We start from the raw sequence: 26,500 nt of genomic DNA on the forward strand, positions 1-26,500 counted from the left end.
TCTCCCTTTATGAGGTCTTTTATTCTGTGTTGAATGATCTTTGGCAACCTGGTGTTAATTCTAATGGCAGACAGGGGATTGAATTCAGGACCTTAAGGTCCCAAGCCAGCCACCCTAACCGCTAAGTCAACACCAGGCTTAGCATTCCCTCCTCCCACACTACCTTAAAGAGTTATATTGGAATTTTGTGGACACCTGTTTCTTTTCCATTTCCAAGCTATTTCATTGCTCGATGTTCCTCATCTTTTATCACTATTGCACGGTTCGCAAACTCCTTGAATTTCCTGGAAAATGAGATCCCATTTTCCAGTACTTGAAAGTCCTGGAAAAAAGAAAAAAACTCCTTGAAACTCTTGGAAACTCCTGGAAAATAAACCTTTTTGTGTGCACTGTCCCTTACATATTTCTATCCTGTTTTTTTTCTTTCTTTTTTTGTAAGAAAATAAGCCGACATCGGTCATTTTGCCGCCAAAGGATTGATTGACCTGGATTAGGGTTATGTTCATTGATTCTGTATGCAGTTGTAAAGTGTAGTAAAATATCAACTAATGAAAAGCATTGGAAATATATGCTCTAACAATTCATTTGCTATTGATCGATGACACCGCCATAATCTCCCTGTCAGTAGCATATTGACTTCAATATTGAGTAACTGCATGAACGTCTCTGCACGGAGAAACTTTTCGGCTGCAGAACGGAGAAGCAAAATGTCCAAAGTTTGTTATTTCAACACCGCGTGGCTCAGCATCCCAACTATCGGGATTTGCTCGAAAGGGTGTCCATCCACAAAGCAAGGTGCCATGTGTGCAAGAAAGTTGTAGATATTTCAAACATGGGTGAAAGCGCGCTCAAAAGTCGTGCCAAGGGAACCAAACATGTGCGCTTGATGCAGCAGACGGCGGCCGATTCCCTTTCGCGAATTACAGAATTTTTTGGATTGGTGAGCACATCGGCACCAGCAGGTATCGTCATGGATATTTGTTTATGAAATAAACTATTAAGCGTAAAACGCATCTGCCGTAATTAGATTTCAACGAACACGTCACAAAAAATTCCAGTTTATAAATTTGACTTTTGTAACCAAGGGAGATAGACTTAGCACAGCTAAAATAACAGTATAACAGGTTGTCTCCCCTTGAATGATTATGAATGATAAGTGAAATAATATCCTCATTTCTTGAACACACAAACCGTTCAATTTATTTTATTGGTACAAAACCAATAAATAAAATAAACCAATGTCACCCGCAGGGTGACCCGTATCTTGCCAAAAGGTGACCACGTGTGACTTCTTTAAGGTCACACTGAGGTGAACAGAGCTACTATCCACCAGGAGCGACTCCTTGAGGAATATCTGCCTACGAGAGATTCCGATGAGAATCGTTCTACAGAGTAACCATGAAAAATATGCGTTTGCCTCATAACGTCACCAAATGACGTCATAATGTCTCAAGCTTGACATATCTAGAAAGCACTCATCGAGGTGTTCAATTTGAGGTACTACACGATATGGTTCCTAAAACTTGAAAATTTGACCTTGGGGTCAAATATATTTGACCTCAGGCGCTAACCATGAAGGTCAAGGCCAATCGCCACCAAAAAATAATCAGCTGAGCGCCAGACCATGAACTATATTCCCATGAAGTTTGAAGACTATCCGATCAAAATTGCTCAAAAAATAAGGGTTTCATCGACTCCCCTGATTTGCGACAGTGACCTTGACCTTTGACCTTGACCTTCAAAATTTTATGCACTGAAAGGGACCTCTATAGGCCTCTGATATGCGAAGTTACAAAAATTTCCAATGATAACTGTGCTCTGCAGAATTTTTTATACGTGATTACAGACAGACAAACAAACAAACAAACAAACAAACAAACAAAAAAAACATACAAGCTGACTAACATATCTTGCAAAAACTTCGTTTTGGCAAGATAATAAACATTGAATGATAGGAAATTATGATGATAATAAAATACTTGATTGAAAATTGTAAAACGGTAAATTAATTATTTAATAAGGTTATGATAATCAATTTTTTTAATCATATAAATTGTTATAAAGTTTATGGCTTTGGAATCAAACCGACTGAGAAAATAAATCGTACTGATATTGAATGAAATTAAATTTAAAAAAACAATTGAGGAACAATTTTGAAGTTGTGGTTTGAATTTAGAGAATATTTTTGTATATTACGGATGACTGCTGATGTATTTAATAAATCATGATATGAACTATGCTACAGTGGATCCGCAGATAGAGGTTGATGTAAGACCCACACCAGCCAGCACAGCAACTACTGCTACACCGAGACGAACAACAATACAGGACTTTGTCACAAAGGATGAAGTGCTAAAGGCAAAGATTATTTGGGCTTTACATGTTATAGAGTCCCACTAATCATACAGGTCCTGTCAAGGTATTGGAACACTTTCACAGGATGTTCCCAGATAGCGGCATTGCATCACAATTTCAATGTGCAGAAAAGAAGGCTTCCAACGTAAACATATTTGGTCTTGCACTGCACTTCAAAGCGCTTCTGAAACAAAAGGTTAACAACAGTTATGTGCTACTCTTTGAGTCCTTGAATAAAAAAATCAGAAGAAGCAGATGGATTTTTTACATCCATATTTGTGACAATGATGAGGTAAAATCACGAATACTTGGACTCAAAGTTTGTCGGCCATTGTACTGCTGATGACATGCAAGACCTAGAGGAATTTAACACTGTGTTAGAGGGTTTAAATCCACGCAACCTGAGACAGATAAGCATGGATGGGCCCAGCGTGAATTGGAAGTTACATCGCAGCATGCAATCACAAATGGAGACAAATTACGGGAAATCTTTGTTGGATGAAGGCTCATGTGGACTGCACATCCTCCATGGTGCGTTTCAGACCGGCATGGAGAAGTCCGAGATAGGAATTTCTTCACTTTTAAGGGCCCTATACACCCTGTTTCGTGACTCTCCTGCATGTAGAGAGGACTATCTTCGTGTCACAGATGGCACCACGCTACCGCTAAAATTCTGCAAAACAAAATGGTTAGACAACTCACCCTGCGCACAAATAGCGATAGAAATATGGGACAGTGTTTGCAAGTATATTATAGAAGTGAGAAAATAATCAGTTCCTAACCCTGACAACCAGTCCTTTTCCACTGTGGAAAAAATTTGTTCAAACTCCTCTCACGCTGGCAAGATTGAAATTCTTTTTTGACGTATCCCAGGAAATTTTGCCATTCCTGACAACCTATCAAGATGATCGGCCCTTGTTGCCTTTTATTTCACTTGATTTGCATGAGTTGATACTAAGCTTACTTCAGAGATTTGTAAAGCACTCGATCACAGAAGTTCTCACACTTTTAAAGCTGGTGTCGTTTAATGTAACAAAATATGACAACTACGCCGATCTGTCCAAGATTGACATTGGACTGGCTGCCGACAAAGCTCTGAAAGAAGCTGTTCGCTCCAAGAAAGCATCCGATAGAGCAGTTTTTGAGTTTCACAATGAATGCAGACGGCTTCTTGTGGAATTAGTGTCAAAGCTGATTGAAAAGGCACCAATCAAATATGCCCTTGCCAGACACTTAGCATGTCTGGACCCAAGACATTTCAACGAAAAGGAAGTAGCCATCTGCTACATGCACAGAACAGAACAGTGAGTGCCTTTTGCGACGCCAAGTGGAAAATGCCAGAAAATGGCGATGAGAGTGTCCGCCAGTACTCAAGATATCTGACTCTCGCTTCAGTCAAACACGCACACTTCGATCGAAAGAAAGATCGCCTCGACCATCTGTGGCATGCAGACATTGCAAAAAAGCCGGAGTTCAGTAATCTGTGCGAGGTTGTGAGACAACTTTTGCTACTGTCCCGTGGACAGGCTACAGTTGAAAGGGGCTTCTCGATAAACAAAGAAATTGAGGTGGAAAATCTGAGACGAGTCCTTAATTGCCCAGAGAGTAATCTGTGATCATCTTCACAATGTCGGAGGGTTGCAGAAAGTTGAACTCGACAAGAAGCTGCTATTGTCTGCAAGTGCTGCACGAAGGAAGTACCAAGATTACTTGGATGAGCAGAAGCGAAATAAACAGCTGGCCTCTGTCTCGGACAGAAAACTAAAGATAGAAGAAGAATTATCGGACTTAATATCGCGCCAAAAAAGACTCAAAACAGACATTGACTCTCTGCAAAAAACGGCGGACGAGTTTTCATTGAGATCAGAAAGTGAGAGATTTGCCATTTGTTCGTAAAACTAACGATTTGAGAGAGTCCTCCAAAAATAATTGATAGAGTTTGAGAAACTTGTGGTCGAAAATGTTAGGCTTCTGAGAAACCTGTAAATGCTTGTGGCACTTACGGATGATATGCTAGTCAGTTCAACAAAGGCGACTTGTTGATAACAAGTGACATTAAATGCAAAAACTTCTGAGAAAGTATGTAAAAAGTATTTTCTTCACAGATTTATTAATATATACATTTTCTTGTCTCGTACGATAAAACGGTGTTGTGTGAAATTTGCCTTTAAATATTGCAGCTTAATTGCGGCTTTTAAGATAAGTATGTAAAAGTGTTTTGTTTTTCCAAAGATTTGTAGTTTTTCAAATTAATACATACGTTTTCATGTTTCATGCAGTAAAACAGTATTGTTACGTTTGAGGGGGGGTATGCATTCAAAGGGTAATTAGGATGTTTAATTAGGTATGCCATGCTGTTCGAGTTTACCAGGATCTCGATGTAATAAGTAGCAATTCAGTGGTGATAAGTTGTCTAGTAAATGTTCATTTCTTCAAGGGGGAAATGATAATTGTCACGTAATTAGATAGGGACACGGGATAGGGTTAGTGTGTCTGCGTAAACCCCTTTTAGTAGTCCCTGGAGGCTGGCCGTGACGTCACAGGACAGTGCAGCGGATGGCTCCGCCCCGTGATCACGATTGGCAGAAGGCGACGGCGGTGGGCCAATAAACGGCTCGATTGGAAGTGACGAGGACAGGAGGATAAAAAGGTTCTGTTCGGGGTCGAAAAGGAAGAGAAAGAAGATCGGGACAAAAAGATCGTGTTTTTTTTGGTGTGGAGGCTGTTGCGCGGGAAGCGTACTTGTTGGTGTGCTGATTCGATCGTGTTCTTCATCATGTCTTGGAGCCTTGCTGAGCCTCGTGCCTCACCTTGGTTGGCTCTGTGGTTCTGCTGACTCGCAGTACGGGGTCGAACGGCGGGTGGACCTGCCTCCCTCTCCTGCTCGCAATTTGGCGCCAGAACTGGTTCCCTGGCGGCTGTGAGCGGACTTGGGCCAGGACTAGGAGGTCGACAGCACCACGGTTTCTCCTGCCCCCCCCCCCCCTGACGAGAGCAAGGTCAGCTCGTCCGACGCTGATCCAGGGACAGTTGCGTCCACACCACGGTCCAGCCTGACCACCAGAAGTAGCTAGTGTGTGTGTGTGTGTGTGTGTGTGTGTGTGTGTGTGTGTGTGTGTGTGTGTGTGTGTGTGTGTGTGTGTGTGTGTGTACTTGGCGCCTTAGAGGGTTTGAGATCTGTATATTCATTGGAATTGTCTATGTTTTCCCCACGCCCGATCCCACACCATCCCATCGAATCGCCCCGGATACCTCTTCTTGCCGAGTCTTGTTATTTCTGGTTAATAATAAAAACAAATAAACATCATCAACTCGGTGAAAAGCGACTCATGCCACCTTCCTCGTCCCGTTTGCGGTAGAGCGATTAGAACCGCCATGTTTGGGTTATAAATAAATAAACCGCCTCCATCGTTTCGGCTCATTCTACGTTGGCGGGACTGTTCAAGTCCCGTGGACATCACATTGGTGTCAGGGTGTTGGATGTTCGAACCCCTCTAAATTATATTTGGTATCGGGAGAATATACCAAGATTAAAATCTCGCCACGAATTGGAATATAAAATTACTGCGGGAAAATTTTGGCGGGATTTTTCAAATTTTAATTGGCGGAAAACGGGACTTCTGCACCATGGCGGATGTGCAGATGTTTGAGGAGGAAGGCCACGTGTCTGGCAGCGAGTCGGGGGAAGAAGGGAGAGACGGGGGTAGGGTTGGAACCTCCCCCATTCCGAGCGTGGACCGTGTTTCATCGCCCGTAACGGAGCCGGCAGCGCCGGAAACCGGCGCGATGTCGATCCAGACAATGTTGGAACGTTTAATAGGGGACATGACGGTACAAATGGCAAATCAATTCGTGACACAGAGGGCAGAAATGACGGCACAGAGGGCAGAAATGACGGCACAAATGGAAAATCAATTTGTGACACAGAGGGCAGAAATGACGGCACAAATGGCAAAAATGACGGCACAGGGGGCAGAAATGACAGATCAATTGGGGGTAATGGGGGTACAGTTGGGTGCACGGATTGATTTAATGAGGGATGAATTGGGGGAAAAGATGGAGAAAATGAAAACTGAGATGCAGGAGTGTGTGGATGTTAAATTAGGAGAAATACAAAGTAAATTCGAGGATAGATTGGAGGAAACAAAGGTAGAAATTACATTGGAGGGGGAAAATATACGGAAAAAATTGGTAGATAAATTGATGCAACGAACATTCGGGTTGATAAAGTGGATGAAAGCCTGGAACGTCATCGTGCCTGTGTGGATGCTCGTATGCAGCTGCAAGTTGAAGAGTGGGGAGAGTTGAGGAAGCAAGGGGTGAATTTGGCGGAGGAGGTAAAAGGATTGGAGGCTCGTTTGGACGAACAAGATAAAATTATGAGCCAAGATGAAGTCTTGGATAAAGGCCTGGTAGAGCCGTCTTTTGTAAGTAGAGTGTCCGGGTTGGTTGAGGAGCAGCTACAAACTCGCGACGGAGCCTTGGAGGAGGTTGTGCGGGCCCAGAAGATCCTGCGGGAAGAGGTGAATCGGTCCATTCAACGTTTGGAACAGGAGGCAAAATTGACCCATGAGACCCTCACCACAAAACATCTTTGGCCACAGTGGGCTCCGAAATTGGATACGCAGCCACAAGGGTGTTTGATCCCTGGGCTGGATTCGGACAAGGGAGAAACTGAGAAGCGGGCCACCGTAAAAGTGATCCCCCTGGTAAATTTCGATGGGTCAGGGAGCGTTGAAGCTTTTCTGACGCAATTTGAGTGCATTTCCCAACTAAACGGGTGGAATGAGCGGGAACGTACAGGGAATTTGGTGGCAACGTTGCGGGGACCAGCCGCAGATGTGTTAAACGTGATCGCGGAGGGGATGTTGACCAGCTCCCACATTTGCGAGGCGTTGAGCCGTCGGTTTGGGTTCGCGGCAAACTGATCTGGTGCGGGCCCAGCTCCAGCACCGCAGATTAAAGCCGGGTGAGACAGTGCAGGAGCTGGCACAGGACATTTACCAATCAGTCAGGATCGCGTATCGGGACCTTACAGTGGAGGCGTGGGACAGACTGGCACTAGAGAAATTTTTAGCTGCTCTTCCGGACCCTGAGGTCCGAGCGCAAGTGGAGTTGCAGGATCCACCCACCGTTCACCGAGCGGCATAGTGCGCGGCCAGGCTGGCCTCGTGGAGTCGGCCGGGTCGGGTTCCAGAGAGGCCATCGGTGACGGTCCGACAGGCGGAGATCCAGGATCAGGGAGGGTGGCTGGGAGAAATTGGCATTACCCAAATGTTTCAGGAAATTTGCCAGAAACTGTCAAGTTTTATAAAGGGTAATCCGGTAGTTAGTGCGCCAAAGCGGCGGGGTCCAGCCCAGCCAATAGAGCAATTCGATTATGGCCGAGGGGGTCCGGAACCGGAAGAGACATTACACCGATACCCACGGGGGCCTTTTATGGGGAGTTGTTTCCGGTGCGGGCGAAGAGGACACATGCAACGATATTGCCGGTACCTGGCGATGGAGGGACCCTCCAATAGACTTTTAGACTCGGAGAGGGTGAATCCTCCTGCTGAACCGCCAGGTCTATCCGAGATGCCCTTTCATAGGTCGGGTCCGGAGATCACTGTCGGGGGTCGGGGAGACTAGATTGGGCTGAGCATATACGGCCATGCTCGGCTGCTGAGATTGTGGCGAAGTGCCCTCCTTTGGTGGAAAAAAATGAATTGTGGGAAAATTGGCAAGGGTTTGTGAGTTCTGCTGGGTTTTAGAGTGACAATCGGGACAGTGGGTAATTGGAAACAAAGCGGGCACGAGTGGCTGTCCAATGGCTGGTGCGTGGATCGGGTGAGAAGTGCTGTGTGAGTTGTTTTAAGTGAAGAAGTGAAATGTATGGTGCACACATTGTTTTTTTTATTGGGCATGGTGTGGTAACAGGGAAGGTCATGGTCGGTGAAGTGTTAGAAATGCAGGTGTCACATGTAAGGCCGATGGGGTGGGGGAGTCATGTGGGTTTGGTGGGTGGGGATGATGTGCTTGTCCACAGGGATTGCTGAAGCTCACGGTGAGCGTGAATTGCGACCCCCTTCAAGGAGATTCACCACCTGGTGGCTAATGGTGACAGTGTCTGCAGGCAACTGGGAGAGGGTCTGGTTGGGCGACCAAGGCGGGTAGGACCTTGGCGACCCAGGAAAGCCAGAGGAGCCAGTAAGACCCCTTCCAGAGTGTTGTACGGGATTAGAGCTGATGGCTACCAGGGGGGAGGGAATCAAAGGGAGCGGGGCGGAGAAACGTCCGGGTTGGACTAAAGCTTACCTGTGGGCATGGTTGCACCTGAGATGCCCCCATCATCTTGTGGTAACCCACCCCACGGCCACGACGGGATTCAGCCTGCATGATTAAAATGAGGACCATGACCTAGAAATGTGGTGATGACCATGGTGTGAGTGTTGTGAAGATGTATGAGTCCCACTCGATCCTGCACAACTTGTCATGTGCAGCAAGGGCATGATGTCCGCATAATTTTGGGGCAAGCAAATTTGAAAATTGGCTCCCCAGGTAACGCTGGGTCTATTAGCATCCACTGGGGGAGGCGGTCAAGTGTAAATATCCTGTGAATAGTGTCGTTAAGGCTTAGAGTAGGAATGTAAAGTATAAGTGTTGTGTTTTTGTGGAACCTTTTGTTTCCCCTCCCCAGATCACTGGAAGAGTGTTGGGCAAGAGCGATGATCCAGAAGATGGAGTGCAACTTCGCTCAGTGCTATCATGTGATAAAATTAAAAAATAAAAAAAAACAAAAAACGAATGATTGTTTAGGCGAGGATAAGGCCATAATGGGGTAGTACATTAAGCAGGATAGGTAAGTTAGCTGCGACTCGCTGCCCATTGCCCCTCCTACTTTATTTCGTTAGGTTAATTAGGTGTGAGTCAGTAAGTGTTAAGGCTGGTACGGTAGCGCCTGTGATATACCTTGCAGGAGCTGCGGTACCAGAGGAGGGGGCAGTGTTACGTTTGAGGGGGGGGTATGCATTCAAAGGGTAATTAGGATGTTTAATTAGGTATGCCATGCTGTTCGAGTTTACCAGGATCTCGATGTAATAAGTAGCAATTTAGTAGTGATAAGTTGTCTAGTAAATGTTCATTTCTTCAAGGGGGAAATGATAATTGTCACGTAATTAGATAGGGACACGGGATAGGGTAAGTGTGTCTGCGTAAACCCCTTTTAGTAGTCCCTGGAGGCTGGCCGTGACGTCACAGGACAGTGCAGCGGATGGCTCCGCCCCGTGATCACGATTGGCAGAAGGCGACGGCGGTGGGCCAATAAACGGCTCGATTGGAAGTGACGAGGACAGGAGGATAAAAAGGTTCTGTTCGGGGTCGAAAAGGAAGAGGAAGAAGATCGGGACAAAAAGATCGTGTTTTTTTGGTGTGGAGGCTGTTGCGCGGGAAGCGTACTTGTTGTTGTGCTGATTCAATCGTGTTCTTCATCGTGTTTTGGAGCCTTGCTGAGCCTCGTGCCTCACCTTGGTTGGCTCTGGGGTTCTGCTGAGTCACAGTACGGGGTCGAACGGCGGGCGGACCTGCCTCCCTCTCCTGCTCGCAATTTGGCGCCAGAACTGGTTCCCTGGCGGCTGTGAGCGGACTTGGGCCAGGACCAGGAGGTCGACAGCACCACGGTTTCTCCTGCCCCCCCTGACGAGAGCAAGGCCAGCTCGTCCGACGCTGATCCAGGGACAGTTGCGTCCACACCACGGTCCAGCCTGACCACCAGAAGTAGCTACGTTGTGTGTGTGTGTGTGTGTGTGTGTGTGTGTGTGTGTGTGTGTGTGTGTGTGTGTGTGTGTGTGTGTGTGTGTGTGTGTGTGTGTGTGTGTGTGTGTGTGTGTGTGTGTGTGTGTGTGTGTGTGTGTGTGTGTGTGTGTGTGTGTGCTTGGCGCCTTAGAGGGTTTGAGATCTGTATATTCATTGGAATTGTCTGTGTTTTCCCCACGCCCGATCCCACACCATCCCGTCGAATCGCCCCGGATCCCTCTTCTTGCCGAGTCTTGTTATTTCTGGTTAATAATAAAAACAAATAAACATCATCAACTCAGTGAAAAGCGACTCGTGCCACCTTCCTCGTCCCGTTTGCGGTAGAGCGATTAGAACCGCCATGTTTGGGTTATAAATAAATAAACCGCCTCCATCGTTTCGGCTCATTCTTCATTGGCGGGACTGTTCAAGTCCCGTGGACGTCACAGTATTGTGTGTAATTGCCTTTTAAGTTAACATATTGCAGTTCAATCAGTACTTTTAAGATACGTTCATGTATCTGTAAATGCTTGTTTATGCAAAAAAGTTGAGAAAGTATGCAAAAGTGTTTTGTTTTGTTCGCAAAGATTTATAGTTATTTAATTAATATATATGTTTTCATGTTTTATACAGTAAAACAGTATTGGGTGAAATGGCCTTTACTTACATGTATTGCAGTTCAATCATGAAAACAATTAATTAATAAAAAAGACTGATTATAGAATTTTGTGCATTCCTTCAATCAGTAAATTGTTGAACACAAGGTATAACACAGGCATTATGTTTCCTTGAAAATGACAATTTGTCCTGGAAAACTCCTGGAATTTCATTCAGTCAGGACTGTACGAACCCTATATTGGTTCTTGCTCATATTCTTTCTTCAGAGGTTGCCATCATATTGTTATCACATTTGTATAGAGGTTTGGTGTAGTCCTTCCGTCTTTCTTTCACCTGTTTCTTCTGTCAGATATTTTCCTTTCTATTCTTGAGGACCCAAATCCAAAACCTAAGCTCTCCTGTGATCATCTGATCTGTCTGATCTTTTTAAAAGAATCTTTTTTTTTTTTTCAGTTTTTGTTTTTGTTTTTTTGCTTTTTTTGCTCTCACTTTCTATCTCATAAAATATTGCTACAGTGTACCGAGGGTGGATACAGTTAAATATTCCACCCAGATTGTCACCAATTTAGCAATGGATGGTTCTCAGAGACCTGTCCGCCAGGAAAGCTGAACAGATCTTTTCTTCAGTTTCTGATGTACAGCAACACTGAGATCTGTCATCTATGGTAGTTCCACCAATTTAAAAGGATTGTGGCTGAATGTGAACCTCGGAGAAACGCACCACATAGTTAATCCTCCGAGCGAGGTTTGGCATCAAATTTCCAACGGCCATGCGTTTGACTCCACCCCTGGTTTTCATTTCCCATATCTGAACCATGCTCCAGGCCGAACACTCCAGTCGTGAGAAAACTTGTTTTATTATAAAGAAAAGGGGTGTTTTTTATTATTATTATTAAAATTAAAAGAAAAGGTATTATTTAAAAAATTAAAAATAATTGTTTTTTTTATTGTTTAACACTACAGTACAGAACCAGCAAACTTTTTCTACTGGATTATTTAATATCCATTTTCTGTTGATGTAGTATCATTTCTGTTTAAAAAAAAACAAAAAACGTTTTTTAAAATTACTGTTATTATTATTTTTTGTTAATGCACTTACACCAATTTGCTGTTACATATCTGCAAGTTCAGAAATTCCACCGGGCTAAAATTTGCAACAAGATCAAGGTGGTCGCGAAACTTTTTCCGTTGCCCCCATTGAATAATTTGGAGTTGTTGGGTCTTCTGCTTAACTGTCACTGGTTTTTATTGTTAAACCTGTTTGCCATGTTTGTCTTTATTTTTGTCCCAAAAGATGAGTCAAGGTTTTGTTTCTTAGGCTTGTTATATGTAAAGGCTGTGTATTTGTATAAGGTGAGTGACCCTGTGATGTTGGGCTGGTCAGTGGAATGTGCTACAGAGTCGAGGTTGTGACTCCAGCTTTGGCAGGTACCCCACCCATCCGTTTGCCTCACACGGTGTCACTGGTGGCGCTGCCTCCGGGGCTTGCTGCTCGCCGAGGCTTTTCTCTCTCCATTGTTGGACGACGCCCTGCTCTCGAACCAAGCCGTCTGCGTATACATGTTCAAGAGTGAGCTGAACCGCACTTTTCCACATACCTTGCTCCTTCTGCATTAGTGCTGTAAATAAAATTATGGGGTTTTTTTTGTTTGGTATTTTTCCCCCCCCCCTCCATTTGTTTAAACATTATTAACATGTCTGGGTGTTGTCCATGCCACAAAATTGTTGATTTAAATGTGTACTGCCGCTTCCATGTAGGAGAGGCTATTCCAAGTCTCCATCCATATACAGTACAGTATTCCTGTTCCCCTGTTTTCCAGTGCAGTGAGGTGTTTTGAATTATAAGCAGTAGGTATGTTTTTGCTGAATGCTTGGAACGAGATCACCCGTCGGGCGGGTGCTCTGCTCATATGAACAATATTCGTTTGAGATTAATTTTGTGGTGTTCAACACCATGTTCATTGTGGCCACCGTTTATCCGATGCACTTCCTCCCACTGACGGAATATGTTTGCTACTCTGCGATGCAAGCCTTCGTTGAACAAGTTTCACAATTCCGCAGCTTCCTTCCTCAATTCGATGAATGTTTTGTGGTCTTTGTGCCAATAATGACTATTAAAATGTAGCTGTAGAAAATAACCGCATGGATTAAAGTTGAGGCTGTGAGCGGGCCCTGTCCATTTCCCATCGATATGCGTACATCGCCGCTGCATGATATCATTGTCAAACGTCTCTCCAAAGGTGTTATTTTAAAATGGATATCCTTGTGAGGCAATCAGCGTGTTATTCCATGGCTGTGCAGCTTATAATCTCAACATCTTTAGTTTATTTCTCTTCATTTTTCATTTGCTTTTTTTTCATGATGTTTTCTCTCTCACTCACCATTTTGATTTTTCAACACTTCGTCGACCGAGAATTAAAAGGGTCTATCTGACATTTCATTCAAATTTGGAAGAAGTCCATGTAGAAGGGCAACAGAGGAAACTAAGTAAGATTATTTTATGTAACCTTTATATGTACCTGTTATGTAGCACACGATATGAAAATAAAATGTTATGAGATAGCGGCAATTCCACTTTGAATTTTTGATTTCATTTTTCTCAAACTTTAAAAAAGTAGTTGGACCCTGTTGATTCTCAGTCGACGACTTGCATTACTGTGGGAAATGCCATGTTAGGATATTGCCTAGTAATGCGATGAAGTAAATTCCCTCATTGTTAATCTCCACGTGTTACTCCAGTCTTTTATAAACAGGTCAAGGTGACATTTGAACCACACCAATACAGTACCTTACTGACTCTTTTCACTTTGATGTTGTGCTGTTCGTGCCTTTCTGCATCATTACATCATGACAACCACCATCGAAAGTGGAAGGAGGTGATGTTTTCACCCCTGTCTGTTTGTTTATTACTTGCAAAATCGACGATTTTCCAAGTATATCGGTCAGTCGATTTTGTTATTTTGTCTTTGTCAATTGCCTACATGTCCCAATTCTAAACCGATCGTCATGAAACTATACTACGTTGTAGAGGTCGTCTCAACTGAGAAGCCGATTGATTTTGAGGTCAAAGGTCAACTTGACGTTGGATTTCTAAAATCGTCATTTTTCATCCGATTGACTTGAAAGTTGAACAGGATTTGCATATTGCATCACTGAATTTGGAAACCAACGATTTGAGGTCAAAAAGTCAAAAGTCAACTTGACGTCAAACTTCTAAAATCATCAATTTTCATCTGAAAAATAATCGTTTTTCTTCCGATTGATCTGAGCTTTGATCAAAATTGGCAATTTTAATCTTAATGAAATGAACAATTTGATGTATCCATGGCAACCTTTGGAGAGGGGGGGTGGATTTTGCAAGTATCGTGCTCTGCACGACATCTTTTTCTTGTTGCTTGCAAAATCTAAGATTTTTCAAGTCTATTGGTCCTTCCTTTTTGTTATTCTGTCTTTGTCAATCACCTACAGGTCGCAATTTTAAACCGGTCTTCACGTGGTAGAGTTTGTCATACGCAAGAAGGCTGTTGCTTTTGAGGTGAAAAGGTCAACATGGGCCAAACATCAACAAAGTTGTCAAATATCTATGAACAAATATGTTCATCCGATTTGATGAGAAATTTGAACAGGATTTTCTTATCGGCTCACTGAATTCAACCACCAATTATATTATTTTTGAGGTCAACATAGACCAAATTTCTAAAATCCTAGTTTTTAATCGGATTGACTTGAAATTTGAAGAGCATTTGCATATCAGATCACTGAATTCAACCACCGATTATTTTTTGTGATCACCATAGACCAAAAGGTCAACATCAGCCTAATTTCTAAAATCATCAATTTTCATCCAATTGACTTGAAATTTGAAGAGCATTTTCATATCAGGTCGCTGAATTCAACTACCAATTCATTTTAAGTTCAAAAGGTCGACATAGGCCTAATTTCTAAAATTGATAGATGGGGCCAAAAATTAAATATATCACTATCTCAAAGTTGTGACAAAACGAGGTGGATGAGTTGAATAGATGACAAGAACAAGCAGATTGGATTTTGGTTCGGATCCAGCTTATTAGTGGGATACAAAACGTAAACTGTTCCACCTGGCAGAGGTATGCGCTTTACCAAGTACCATTCTACTTTGTGCTGTTTTGCCAAGTTGTCGCTCCGTGAGTTTTTTTTTTTTTTATTTTTTTTTTTTTATCCCCCGCCGCATGGCGGAAGGGGGATATTGTTGTCACCCGGGTCGTCCGGCTGTCCGTCCGTCCGTCCGGGTGTCAACATTTATAGCTGTGAGTGTGATAACTCATAAACTGTTCGCCATATCGATTTGAAATTTGAGTCACACATGTACCACCTGAAAAGGAATAACCCTATTGATTTTGGGTGTGGCCGGATCCAAGATGGCCAACTGGGGCGGCCATCTTCAAAAAAATGGTTTTTGTAATAAATGGAAAACAGCTTATCTGATTTCAATTCTTTTTGGTTACTACGTTCCTCACCCCTGGGGAACTTTTTCGAGATGATGACCAAATGGTGTCTTGTTTCCAATTCACCTCCCTCATTATCTGTTTTTTTCATGACGTCATAAGTGTCTTCATGTCATCATTCCATATGTAGAATGCTACAGTTTGAAATTTTTTGAGGGTCATCTCGGGATAAAATTGCCCACAGAAAAAAAAAAAATTATTGACATCATCAGTCAGGTGATTCAGCAGCCATATTGTTTAACAAAAAAAACAACCTTCAGAAATCTTCTCTGAAGTAGCTGAACAGATCGAAGCAAAACTTTACACGTTTGGCCGCCTATCCATGAGGAATGAAAGGTTCACACATATGACATCGTAGGTCACATAGTTTAGCAACCATATTGGATTTACCCTAAAACTAATAAAAATCTTCTCCAGAACAGCTGGACACATTGAGGGAAACTTCACATAAATGTTCCCTAAGCCATCTGTGTTCAAGGTTGTACGGCAATAATTTATGGGTCATATGGTGTACCAGCCATATTGGATTGAAGAAAGATATTAAATAATGTTTTCTCTGGAATCTCTTAATCAATCGGTGACATTTCACAATTATGATCTAGTAGGGATGGGGAATACATGTTCTAAATTTCAACTCGATAAGACACATGGTCTGGTATTTAACTTTTTCGTTCGGTTCTTTTTTCTCTTTTCTTTATTTATTTTATTTTGAATAAGGCTCACTTGGCTGTGCCTGGATGAGTTTGAGGGTAGAGGAGTAGCAGTTGAAATGTGAATCCTCTTCAGGTTCCTCCTAATGACTTCATCTTTTCTTTTTTGCTTGCTCAGGTTCCTTCTGATTACTCCAATGCAGGACTGTACCTATTTGGTCTTCCATTTGATTTGAATTGAATTAGTTTTAATCCCATTCTGAATTAAATTGAATAATCATAAAAAATGTCATGGGTCAGGGTCTGGTGTCCAATCAAAGCGGGACGTCTTGGTACCCGGTTCTAGTTGTGTCTCAATAATTAACACGCCACACAAAATTCAACACACCACACAAAACAAGTCCTGGTGAGGGTTTGCAATCTGATTTCTCTTTTTCTTGTTTTGTTTTGTTTCACCTCTGAGGATGGAAGATGGCATTCTTCTGAAATGTCAGGATTTTAACAATACTTTATTCTTTATGGCTCAGTGTACTTCTGCTTTCCATATAATATATATATATATATATATATATATATATATATATATAAATGTCAAAAGTAGTGCCCGATTTCTGTTTTTTCGGCTGTCAGATTCTTTCTGGGAAGTCATGTTAATAATTGTCCTTCAGATTATTGATTTTCGTAATTTATGTTTTTTTTGATTTTGTTTTGCATAGCAGGTTATTGCTGCGAGTTTGGAAAGTTACTGAATTTGCACCAAATTGAGCTTAATGACACAATTAACAGACACAATTGTGTCTACTGGCCTGCGAATAACCCAAGAGTGACAGTTGAGAAGGAGGTAAATTTACATGGAGTGACAGTTTGGGCAGCCATATCTCCATCAGGGATAATTGGACCCTTTTTCTTTGAGGGATCTGTCACTGCAGAAATTTACCTGGATATGCTGCAAACCTTCTTTTGGCCCAGGGTACAAGATCAGGACTGTTATTTCCAGCATGATGGAGCTTCACCTCATTATGGACGTTATGTTCGTCAGTGGCTTGATGAAAACTTTCCTAGAAAGTGGATCGGCCGCCGTGGTCCGATCGAGTGGCCGGCACGCTCCCCAGACCTTACACCTCCAGATTTCTTTCTTTGGGGGCTCATGAAAGACCTTGTTTATCGTGAAAAGCCTCGTACCATTCAGGAATCGAAGGCTCAAATCACTGCAAAGTTTGAGGAAATTGATATCGAACTCTGCAGACGTGTGTGCCGCTCTGTGCCTGCTCAGCTGCAATTGTACATCAATCACGAGGGAGGGCACTTTTAAAATTGCAAGTAAAATAGCTTGGTACAGTTCCGTAATTTTTTCTTGAATAAATGGTGAGATAAACATGTCATTCATTTATTTCTGCCCTCTTGTACACTGTAATACAAATGGCAAACAAATAATAAACTGACAGAAATTGGGTGCTACTTCTGACTCACTATATATATATATATATATATATATATATATATATATATATATATATATATATATATATATATATATATATATATATATATATATATTGTTGCGGCCAGGAGTCTGGGTGAGAAGACCACTAGGGGGGGGAAGCTATCTCGGGTTCCCACCAGACTCCCTGGAATTGCAGGCCATCGAATACGGATAACTCCATGATGCTAACCGACCGTGAACGCCAATAGCTCAACCACGTGAGTTAGGGTCCTCTGTCTAATAACTATTACCTAAAAATAATCACATGACCTAATTACCGGGGACGCCCTCGGTACGCCTTGTCTGAACCGGATCAGATGCAGCTGTGCGACACTGTCAAGGATGTACCGGCTAAAAGGAACGGATTGTTGGGAATAAAGTCCCGGCTGGGTTAGGATACGACCATGCTGCATCAATGACAGAAAAGACAAAAACGAGCTGGGAACATTTCTACATAAGGATTTATTATAGGCAGGCGAGGAAAAACTTGTGGCACAGTGAATGTAGTTTATTGTTGTGTGTAAGTAGAGACAGCAAGAAATGTGAGGTGCGTCAACAAAACAAGCAACTTACAAAAGCAGGCACAGAGCAGACCTATCCCGATATAGTTCTTCTGCAATCTTACCTTAAGTGAGGACAGGTGCCATGACACACACACACACACACACACACACACACACACACACACACACACACACACACACACACACACACACACACACACACACACACACACACGAAGAAGAGATAATGAGCAAAAATTAGGCTAACGGTCTCGTAATACCTTGCACGATTGACTGACCGCGCCACCCAGTACATTTTTGGGGGATGCTCCACTAAACGATCCCTCCTTGATGGGCTATCAAGAATTCTGCTTGGCTATCAAGAGAAGGGGCGCGACAGTCAGGCGTGAGGGGGGGGGGACTTTGGGTGGGGCCAGCGGCGAGTGGGTGAACAAGAAGACGACGACGAAGACTGGGCACACAGAGACCCATCCAAAGCCAGCAAGGAAGATGAGGATGACTACGACACAATATGACGACTCTCTGACTACTCTTCTGATGACAATCCTCACGACTCTCCCGGATGGCTTCGCAATCCATCCTTTATAGACCCTGCGGTGCAGAGCGGAGCGACGACCCGAAGGGATGTGTCATCACCCGAATTGGGCGCTGTGAGTGGGCCCTGGCCGCGCTGCCTGGCTCTCATGGCTGGAAACGGTCCTATTGGTACATCCAGCGAGGGATCGAGGAGCTGTGTAATTGTCTCGCTCTGAACACCGTGACATGAATTGCCCTGCACTGAACTTTCGGGCCGTGCCCCAGCGACTGGCCGAGGGTCGCGTCAGCCGCGCATGCCCACCTGGGCACCCCTGGCGACCTGTGGTTAGCGCTGGTCAATGTGCTTGCTTTGTCCGTACGTCATGCGGCCCTAGTAATCCGGGCCATACAGCATGCCTCTGCCTGGTAGCAGTTTTATCGAGGCAGAGGTGTGGGAGGACGTCTGCCTTCCCGGGAGACATTTGTGGTCGTTGTGTTGAGCGAAGACTGACGGTAAGATGTTATTGTAAACCCATGTGCAGATACAAATGAAGAGATGCGCCACACATGCCCCGTACAGTACGTGCGGGTCTGCTATTGTACATGTGATTTATTATGGGACTGCGCCCGTGTCTGCCATCGTGCTCGTGGTTCGTTATCACAGGTGGTGGTGGTGTGTGCAGTGCCGGCCCTGATCTGTGTCAGGAATTGAAGGAAAGGGTTGGATATAAGTATAAGATGGAGATTTGGATTGAAAAGAGAATAGATGTAATTAGATGTAGAAATGGGTTGAAAAGAACATGTGTCCTGCACAGCGTTGGTGTTTATTGTTTGGTTCTTCTATTCCCCCGGACACGGCATTCCTGCACCTGTCCCATCGTGTAGTTGATGCTTGTGTTGGCCTTTGCGAGGACCCATACGTTGAGGGTGTGGCTGCAGTTTCTATAGGCGGCCATCTGAGTGTGGTGCCTGCTTTGATTTATTTCAGGAATAAGAGGAAAAGAGTTGGAATGAAGTCAGAGATATAATCAGACCTAACTATGAGAACTACACAACACACTTCGTCCCGTTTGACCCATTAGACATGAGGGAAAGGTCTAACTGTACGTATATTCATGAAATAACTGTCTGGGGACCACTGTATGATAGATGCCATTGCCTTGGAGGGATACGGTTTGCAGAACCGCAACAATAACTATGTATGATATATATATATATATATATATATATATATATATATATATATATATATATATATATATATATATATATATTTACACACACATGCATATAAAATTTATTTATTTCCTTCCCATTCTTCGGATTTGGCTTTTCAGTTTCATTGTAAGCACCCGCTGGATGCAGGAACCGGGGATGCATGCACGAGACCGTGCTCCATTTATATTATAGATTTTTTGTAACGATAAAATTTGACTTTAACCCTGACGATGCATAAACTGCAAACAAACAATTTTAAGGTATTTTGCGATTTATGTATACGTTAAATCAAAATGCTCAACTTGAATTGCAACAAAACAGCTTTTAAGGAAAGTAGTGCAATCGTGGTTTCGTCAAACTGCTGTTTGTCAAAGTTTCAGCACCATTTCATCCGATTTAATTAATTCTATTTTTCAGCTTTCTTCAGTCACCTTGCTTGTATGGCCACCACAATCGTTTCCCATTGTCATCAATTTGCTGATCACATTTCCTTGCAACTGTGTCATTATTGCAGTCATGGCTGCACCGATAGTGATGAGTTTGACGTTCATGATCGTTTGTGTGTGTTTATCTCTGCTTTCGCAAGTATTTGATCCCGTGTTCTTTTTTGCCTCTGCCTTGAGGTCCATGGATGTTGAATTTGAGTTTAAACCGGTCTAATTTTGTAGTTGCCTTCCATGTCTGTGTGCAAACCAATTCGTTATTTTGTTACTCGTGCGTGTCAAGAACTGTGCCGTTAAAGCGCTCCTGCAGACGGTTGTTTGTTTGTTCATTGCTTTTAAAATAGGTACTCCTCATATTCACTTTGTGCACGGGTGTGCATATTTTGTGTATTGAACAAGGACATTTGGAGATGTACTTGTACATTTTTTAACATTTCAATATAAAATTGGGGCAAGTAAACACAGTATTAGGATTTGAACCGTCTATCTCAACATTGTGACCACCTGTTCTGGATGGCATGCCCATCTGAACATGAAGTCCCATGTTGTTTGTTGGTTTATGCTTGTAATTCGTACAAAAATATGCTGTTACCTTCTCTTACATATCAGATACCTAACCTCCTCCATGACAGAGATATACTTTACACACACACACACACACACACACACACACACACACACACACACACACACACACACACACACACACACACACACACACACACACACACACACACATACACACACACACACACACCCTTTGTCAGGTACTGTAAGATTAATAACCCGAAGCTCACTTTACCCCATTGATGTGTCTTTGCTGTGCTAAGTGATGATGTTCACCAACATGTGAAACTCTTTTATATATTGAAATGTGTGAGGACAGATTCAGACTAGTGCTGCTGTCACTCCTGGTTGTATGATTATGACCACCTTAGGGTTGATGCTGCACAACTGACCCCAGAGGTAAAGGACGCTCTGCATGAAGGTGACCGGGTTTTGGAGATCAATGGAACCCCCGTTCGTGATGTGTCTCATGGACAGGTCGGTTGGAATGTGTGAACTGTAAATGGAGAAGACGTTTTATATTGTTCTGTATTTTAGAACCTCAACTGTTGTATGCCTGTGAAATTATTTTTCTCCTCCAGAGTTTGTTTGTTGCCACAACGATTGTCATGTTCTCATAATTTGTTTGTTTTTCTTTCAAACCCAGATCCAGGAGCTGTTTGGCCAAACAGATCAATCATTAAGGTTGACTATCGAGCACAACCCTCAGACTGCTGAGCCTTGTGGTTTGGACCCTGAGGTCCCTTGTCCAGGGGCAGAAGAACCTGGAAACAGGTGTGATCGTTTGGATTGTATCGATGGAGAGCCTGGAGTTGTGGCAACAGATGCTGTGGAACCACGGATTGAGCCAGCCGTAAAGGCCCAGTTACCATCTGGCAAATCCTCTCTACTGGACAACTCTTTGAATGGCAGTCTGAGCCCGAGACATCGATCCTCTTTACTGTATGAAACTTTAACCTCTTCTCTTACTCCTTCATCCCAAAGATGTGTGTGTGGGCACGGCTTAAACCAATGCACCTGTCTTAAATCTGGATTCATTTTGTGATTGATTCGTATCATGTATCTGCTCGGTTTTTTTATTTTTGTTTTTAAGATTGTTTTAAAACTTTTTTCTTGTGGAAGAGTCGTAGGACAATCTCAGATGTTGTACAACTTTATACACACAGGCTGACTTAACATGAGGATGTTGCAAGTGACTCCTGTGTTCACTCACAAGCTATTGTATCACCAAGTATAGGATGTGTTGCTGGAAGTGAGGGGATGAGGGCGATTGCTTAATTTTTAGTAGCTTTGAATCGTGAAGCAGTGACATAGTTGTCAGCTTCGTGATCTTGGGTCACCGTCGTGTGTCTCACCTGAGATTTTGACTGGTGCTGCGTTGGTCAGCAACATTTTACCATTTGGGGTTATGAACGACAGTTAGTCCAGCAATTCTACCATCAGTTCTTTGTGTTCTGTTTCACATCATCTGGCTTGATAATGATGCTGCTTTGTGAGGATGAAGAGGAATGTTTCTCCATCTTTTTGTATCGGAGAGAACACTATTGTTCAAATTTCCTTTTTATTTGCTGCTGGCCATTTGTGCTCTCCTTACAGAGGATGGTCAATCCACTAGCAGCAACTTATTAGAGTCGTTCTGATTTCGGGAGTAGTAATTTTGTTCGGGTTTTCAAACTTCAAAAATCTGTAGTTTCGCAGCTTGGAATTGCACACATCAGGTAATGTTACTCCTCTTTCCCACCCCCTCACAGCCATTCTTACCTCACCACCACCCTTATTCCTCAATAGGATGGTGTTCAGAAGTAATGTATCTGAACTTCTCTCCCCCCCCAGCCCCATTCCCCCAAGTTCAAATTATTTATTTATTTCATAATCTGATGCTTGTTTATCTGTTACAGACGTAGTACCAGCACATACCGAACTCACAACCCCAACCTGTCCCCAATCCATGGCACCAAGTGGGAGTTGAGTCGCTCTGAGTCTCTGCGTTTGGCATCAAGGCCACGTTACCGCATCTTCCGACCCTCGGATCTCATTTCGGGAGAGGTGCTCGGAAAGGGTTTCTTTGGGCTGGCGACAAAGGTCAGAATGTTTTGCTTGTTTTATTTATTAATTTTATGCCAGTTTCCATTGTTGCTTTGTCTCTTATTTATGTATTCAAGCCTTTATGGTACTACTTCCTTTGAATTTAGTTTTTTTTTATTCATTGAGAATTGCTTGTGACTTTGCGCTTGGAAACGTTTGAGTGCTAGCGTATGGTAAACTGTACCCAGGTGATCCACCGCAGCACTGGGGAAGTAATGGTCATGAAAGAACTTCTACGATGTGATGAAGAAACGCAGAAAGCATTTTTAAAGGAGGTCAGTATCGTCGACTTGTTGTTTTTGACAAAATATTTGATCATTAAAATATACTTTGTGGCTTTCTGGCATCTGATAAAAGAACTTGGTGAGGACATGTATTACTCGATGAAGCCATCCCCTCCACCTCACCCTTCACAAGTTCTCCCTCCACCCCTTGCAGGTAAAAGTGATGCGATGCCTCGAACACCCTAACGTGCTGCGGCTCCTCGGCGTGTTGTACAAGGCGAGGCGGCTCAACCTCATCACAGAGTACATCGAGGGAGGGACGCTGAGAGATACGATTCGTCAAATGGTCAGTGTCGAGGGGAGATGAGGAAAGGAAGAGGGTCGCTCTCCATAATTGACCAATTGAGAACCATGAAAATGACAGTTCCAATTTATTTTCACAATATGTCAAATTCTCCAGCTGTCTGGGAATCTGTCACGCCTCCTCCGGTCCAGAATTTTTATGAGAGAGAGGTGTAGTATTTTGTGTTAAGTGCCTATTGTTGGACAACCTTGCACATGTATTGTTATTCTCCTTTGCACATGAAATTGTCCATTTTGTGGCTTTCTATAGAAAGGTTACTTCTTTGGACTAGAATGGCTTGCTGTCCTGCTAAATTGACCTATTGCCCTTCGGTGTTTTTCATGAAGTGGTGACTTTTATTTATTTATGTATATATTTCAGGAAAACAACAGAGTGGCTTGCTCTTGTTTTAACAGGATGATCCCTTGCCTTGGGAGCTGAGGGCTGGCTTTGCTCGAGACATTACCTCAGGAATGGTGAGTATGGTTTCGGATGGTTGTTGTAGAATGGTGAGTATGATTTAGGATGGTTGTTGTGGAATGGTGAGTGATTTATTGTCAGGCCAGCCCAGATTAGATCTGTGACTTCTTACAGGTACTATGTAAACTTGTACGAACCTGTTTCATGGTCGGGTTATCGGCGACGAAACAGTCTCCCCCACAAGGTTTCCTGGTGAGCAGGGTGTATGATATGGACACCCAGCAGGATTATAAACAAAATCTGTCAAAGGGCAGAAGAGCTCCTTGTGAGCCAACGCCCATCCATATCTAGTGCCCAACTGTCTGCGGACGTCGTCCTGCAGTTGGGTTACTTTTTTAGGTCATCTCTACTGAGATGACCGAATAAAGCCGGACCAAATGTCCGTCCGTCCGTCAACAATTTTTCTTTCCGATCTTGATGAAACTTAGTATATGGGTAGAGGTCGATGAGTGTTGCACAACGATATAACTTTTGTCCTGGTTCAAGGTGACGAGGTCACGTAAGTTATAAAAATCGCCATTTTCAAAACCTATCTAGTCTGCCATTCCACAACATATTCGGCAACTGTTTATTGATTATGATAATAAAAAATATTATCTTGTAGCTAACTGGACAGATTTTTGAATTTTCTTCCCGTTTGATCGTCACGTGATCTGGAAGATGGCCAAAAATGCCGATGCGATTCGCAAAGAAGGGAGGAAGGAGAAATGAAATATAAATATAAAACACATTTTTAGCCTTTTATATTTATACATTTTCCGCCGAAGGTGCAAAAGTTTCAAAACCCGAAATGTAAACGTCGGCATTTATTTTCAAAATGTAATTTCGTGCGCGCGCACCAAAATCCCGAGTCATCTTTAACCAAACAGCGCAGTTCGAGCTGCGCAGTAGTCTTCGGTCATAACTGAACATTGAGAACTTGTGGTATTATAGAGATGACCGTCACCCTCACACGGGGGTAATTCTTTTTTTTTAGGAGATTGGTAGCAGGATTTGCACTCCGGCCACCGTAAAACACTTCACTCGGCAAAACACAAAAACACAAAGAAATCTGAAAACGCACTCTGTGGTAGTACCTCCTGTGCAGCTGCCCTCCACAGGGAAGCTCACCGGATGACGGGATTGGGGAAAAGCCTTCGTGACCCCCACTCTCTGATGATGGGAGGAAAACCACGGGGTAACCTTCCCGGGTCAGATTGCGGGAGTGTGTTGTCCACCAGACTGTGGTCTCTTTGGCTTAACCTTTCTGCAGTCCCATTGGGGTGGGTGCCTGAAATGTCCTATCCCTAAGAGAGGATGATAACTTGTCTCTGTTATCATCTGAGCTCAAGCGTTTGGACATCGGTATTTCAGCACTCTGAGGTTTTGAGACTGCAGAGTGGCGAGATCATGGTGGGTGATTAATGAGCATATTATGAGACTCCTTGGGTGTCATTTCCCTGGTCTCTGAAAATGCTCCGACTGAGGTGAGTGGTCTCGCCGTGAAGGACTCATTCGATGTCATGCTCGAGTCTGTGGTTGATCAGTGCCCCATGCGAGATGCTCTTCTGGTCTTGCGGGATTTCAATGCATCGATTGGAACTGATAGGGATGGTTATGAGACATGTGTTGGTCCCCATGGCTCTGGAACTGTGAACCAGAATAGCACTAAGTTCCTTGACTTTGCAAGAAGTCATGGACTTAGGGTGGCTGGTTCATGGTTTCAGCACCCACAAGCTCATCGGCGGATTTGGTATTTCAATGCTGGTGGTGTGGCAAAAAAGTTTGACCATGTGCTCATTGATGGTCGCTGAAGGATGATCCAGAACCGAGTTCCTCAATACCACAGGCTTGTTGTAGCAACTCTGAAGTTTCAGCTTAAATCTGGGAGAATGGCATCATCCCAGCCTAGGCTGGATGTTGGCAACCTCAAGGATGAGATGGTAGCTGAGGAGTTTGTGAACAGGTTGAGTGTGGATTTGGGGGGGGGGGCTCTGGGTGCTTTGGGGAATCCTGAAGATTTGTGAAGTGCCCTCAAGACCACCATCCTTGATGTTGCCAGTAGATGTCTTGAAACTCACCATAGGGCGAAGAAGAATTTGGTCTCTCAAGGAACACTGGACACCATTGCCCAGAGTCGCAGGGCCAGGCTTGATAGAGCTGAGCTGTTCAGGGAGTTGAGGCATAAAAGTGGACAAGGAGGCCGATGTGCAAGGAATCGGTGAGGGGGTAGAGCATCACCTGTGATCAAGTCATTCTCGTCCTGCTTATAGGGGAATTCGCGCATTGCGTTCCTCCAAGCCCGTCCCTTGGTGTACTGCAGTTGCAGCGGATGGTGGTGGGCTCTTGATAGAGGAGTCTGAATTGAAGGCCTGCTGGGCCAGTTACTTTGAGTGGCTGTACCAGGCTGATCCAACAGCTGTTGAGTTTGGATGTCAAGGGTGTTACAATCCCTTTTGCTGACCCTCCTATCAAGTGTGATTCACCTTGGTTTGTGGAAACAGACTGTGGTGAACCGGTTGAAATGCGGTAAAGCTCCTGGGATATGTGGCTTCCATGCTGAACTTCTCAAGGCTGGTGGAAATCCTGTGCTCATGTCATTGGATGCAGTTCTGTGCTCTGCCTGAAACATAGGTATCATCCCAACTGATTGGAAGAGGGGCCTTGTTGTACCTCTCTGGAAAGGTATGGGTGATCGCCAGGACAGCAACAACTACCGAGAGGTGCTGATGCTCTCAGTGCCGGGCAAGGTCTTTGC

At 43.6% G+C, this 26,500-nt stretch overlaps 1 protein-coding gene and 1 long non-coding RNA gene across 8 annotated transcripts in view; both read left to right on the plus strand.

Annotated features, from left to right (window-relative positions):
* LOC147025717 (LIM domain kinase 1-like) overlaps nt 1-26,500 on the plus strand; it is a 61,552-nt gene that overhangs the window by 20,038 nt on the left and 15,014 nt on the right. For 6 of the 7 annotated variants that reach the window (XM_085880413.1, XM_085880409.1, XM_085880412.1 and 3 more), the window contains exons 5-11: nt 12,131-12,316; nt 21,003-21,108; nt 21,278-21,573; nt 22,530-22,713; nt 22,905-22,991; nt 23,155-23,286; nt 23,700-23,759. In XM_085880413.1, coding sequence (XP_085736539.1) covers nt 12,131-12,316; nt 21,003-21,108; nt 21,278-21,573; nt 22,530-22,713; nt 22,905-22,991; nt 23,155-23,286; nt 23,700-23,759 — 1,051 coding nt within the window. The remainder of the gene's footprint in view (nt 1-12,130; nt 12,317-21,002; nt 21,109-21,277; nt 21,574-22,529; nt 22,714-22,904; nt 22,992-23,154; nt 23,287-23,699; nt 23,760-26,500) is intronic. The other variant, XM_085880411.1, reaches the window with a different exon arrangement.
* LOC147025718 (uncharacterized) lies at nt 12,323-20,818 on the plus strand. The gene is made up of 2 exons (XR_015057985.1): nt 12,323-18,824; nt 19,068-20,818. It is a non-coding gene; the product is annotated as an uncharacterized LOC147025718 (long non-coding RNA).

Source organism: Eptatretus burgeri, chromosome 5, assembly GCF_056783735.1.
Source record: "Eptatretus burgeri isolate ZD-2024b chromosome 5, Ebu_testis_v1, whole genome shotgun sequence".
NCBI classification, from domain to species: Eukaryota; Metazoa; Chordata; class Myxini; order Myxiniformes; family Myxinidae; genus Eptatretus; species Eptatretus burgeri.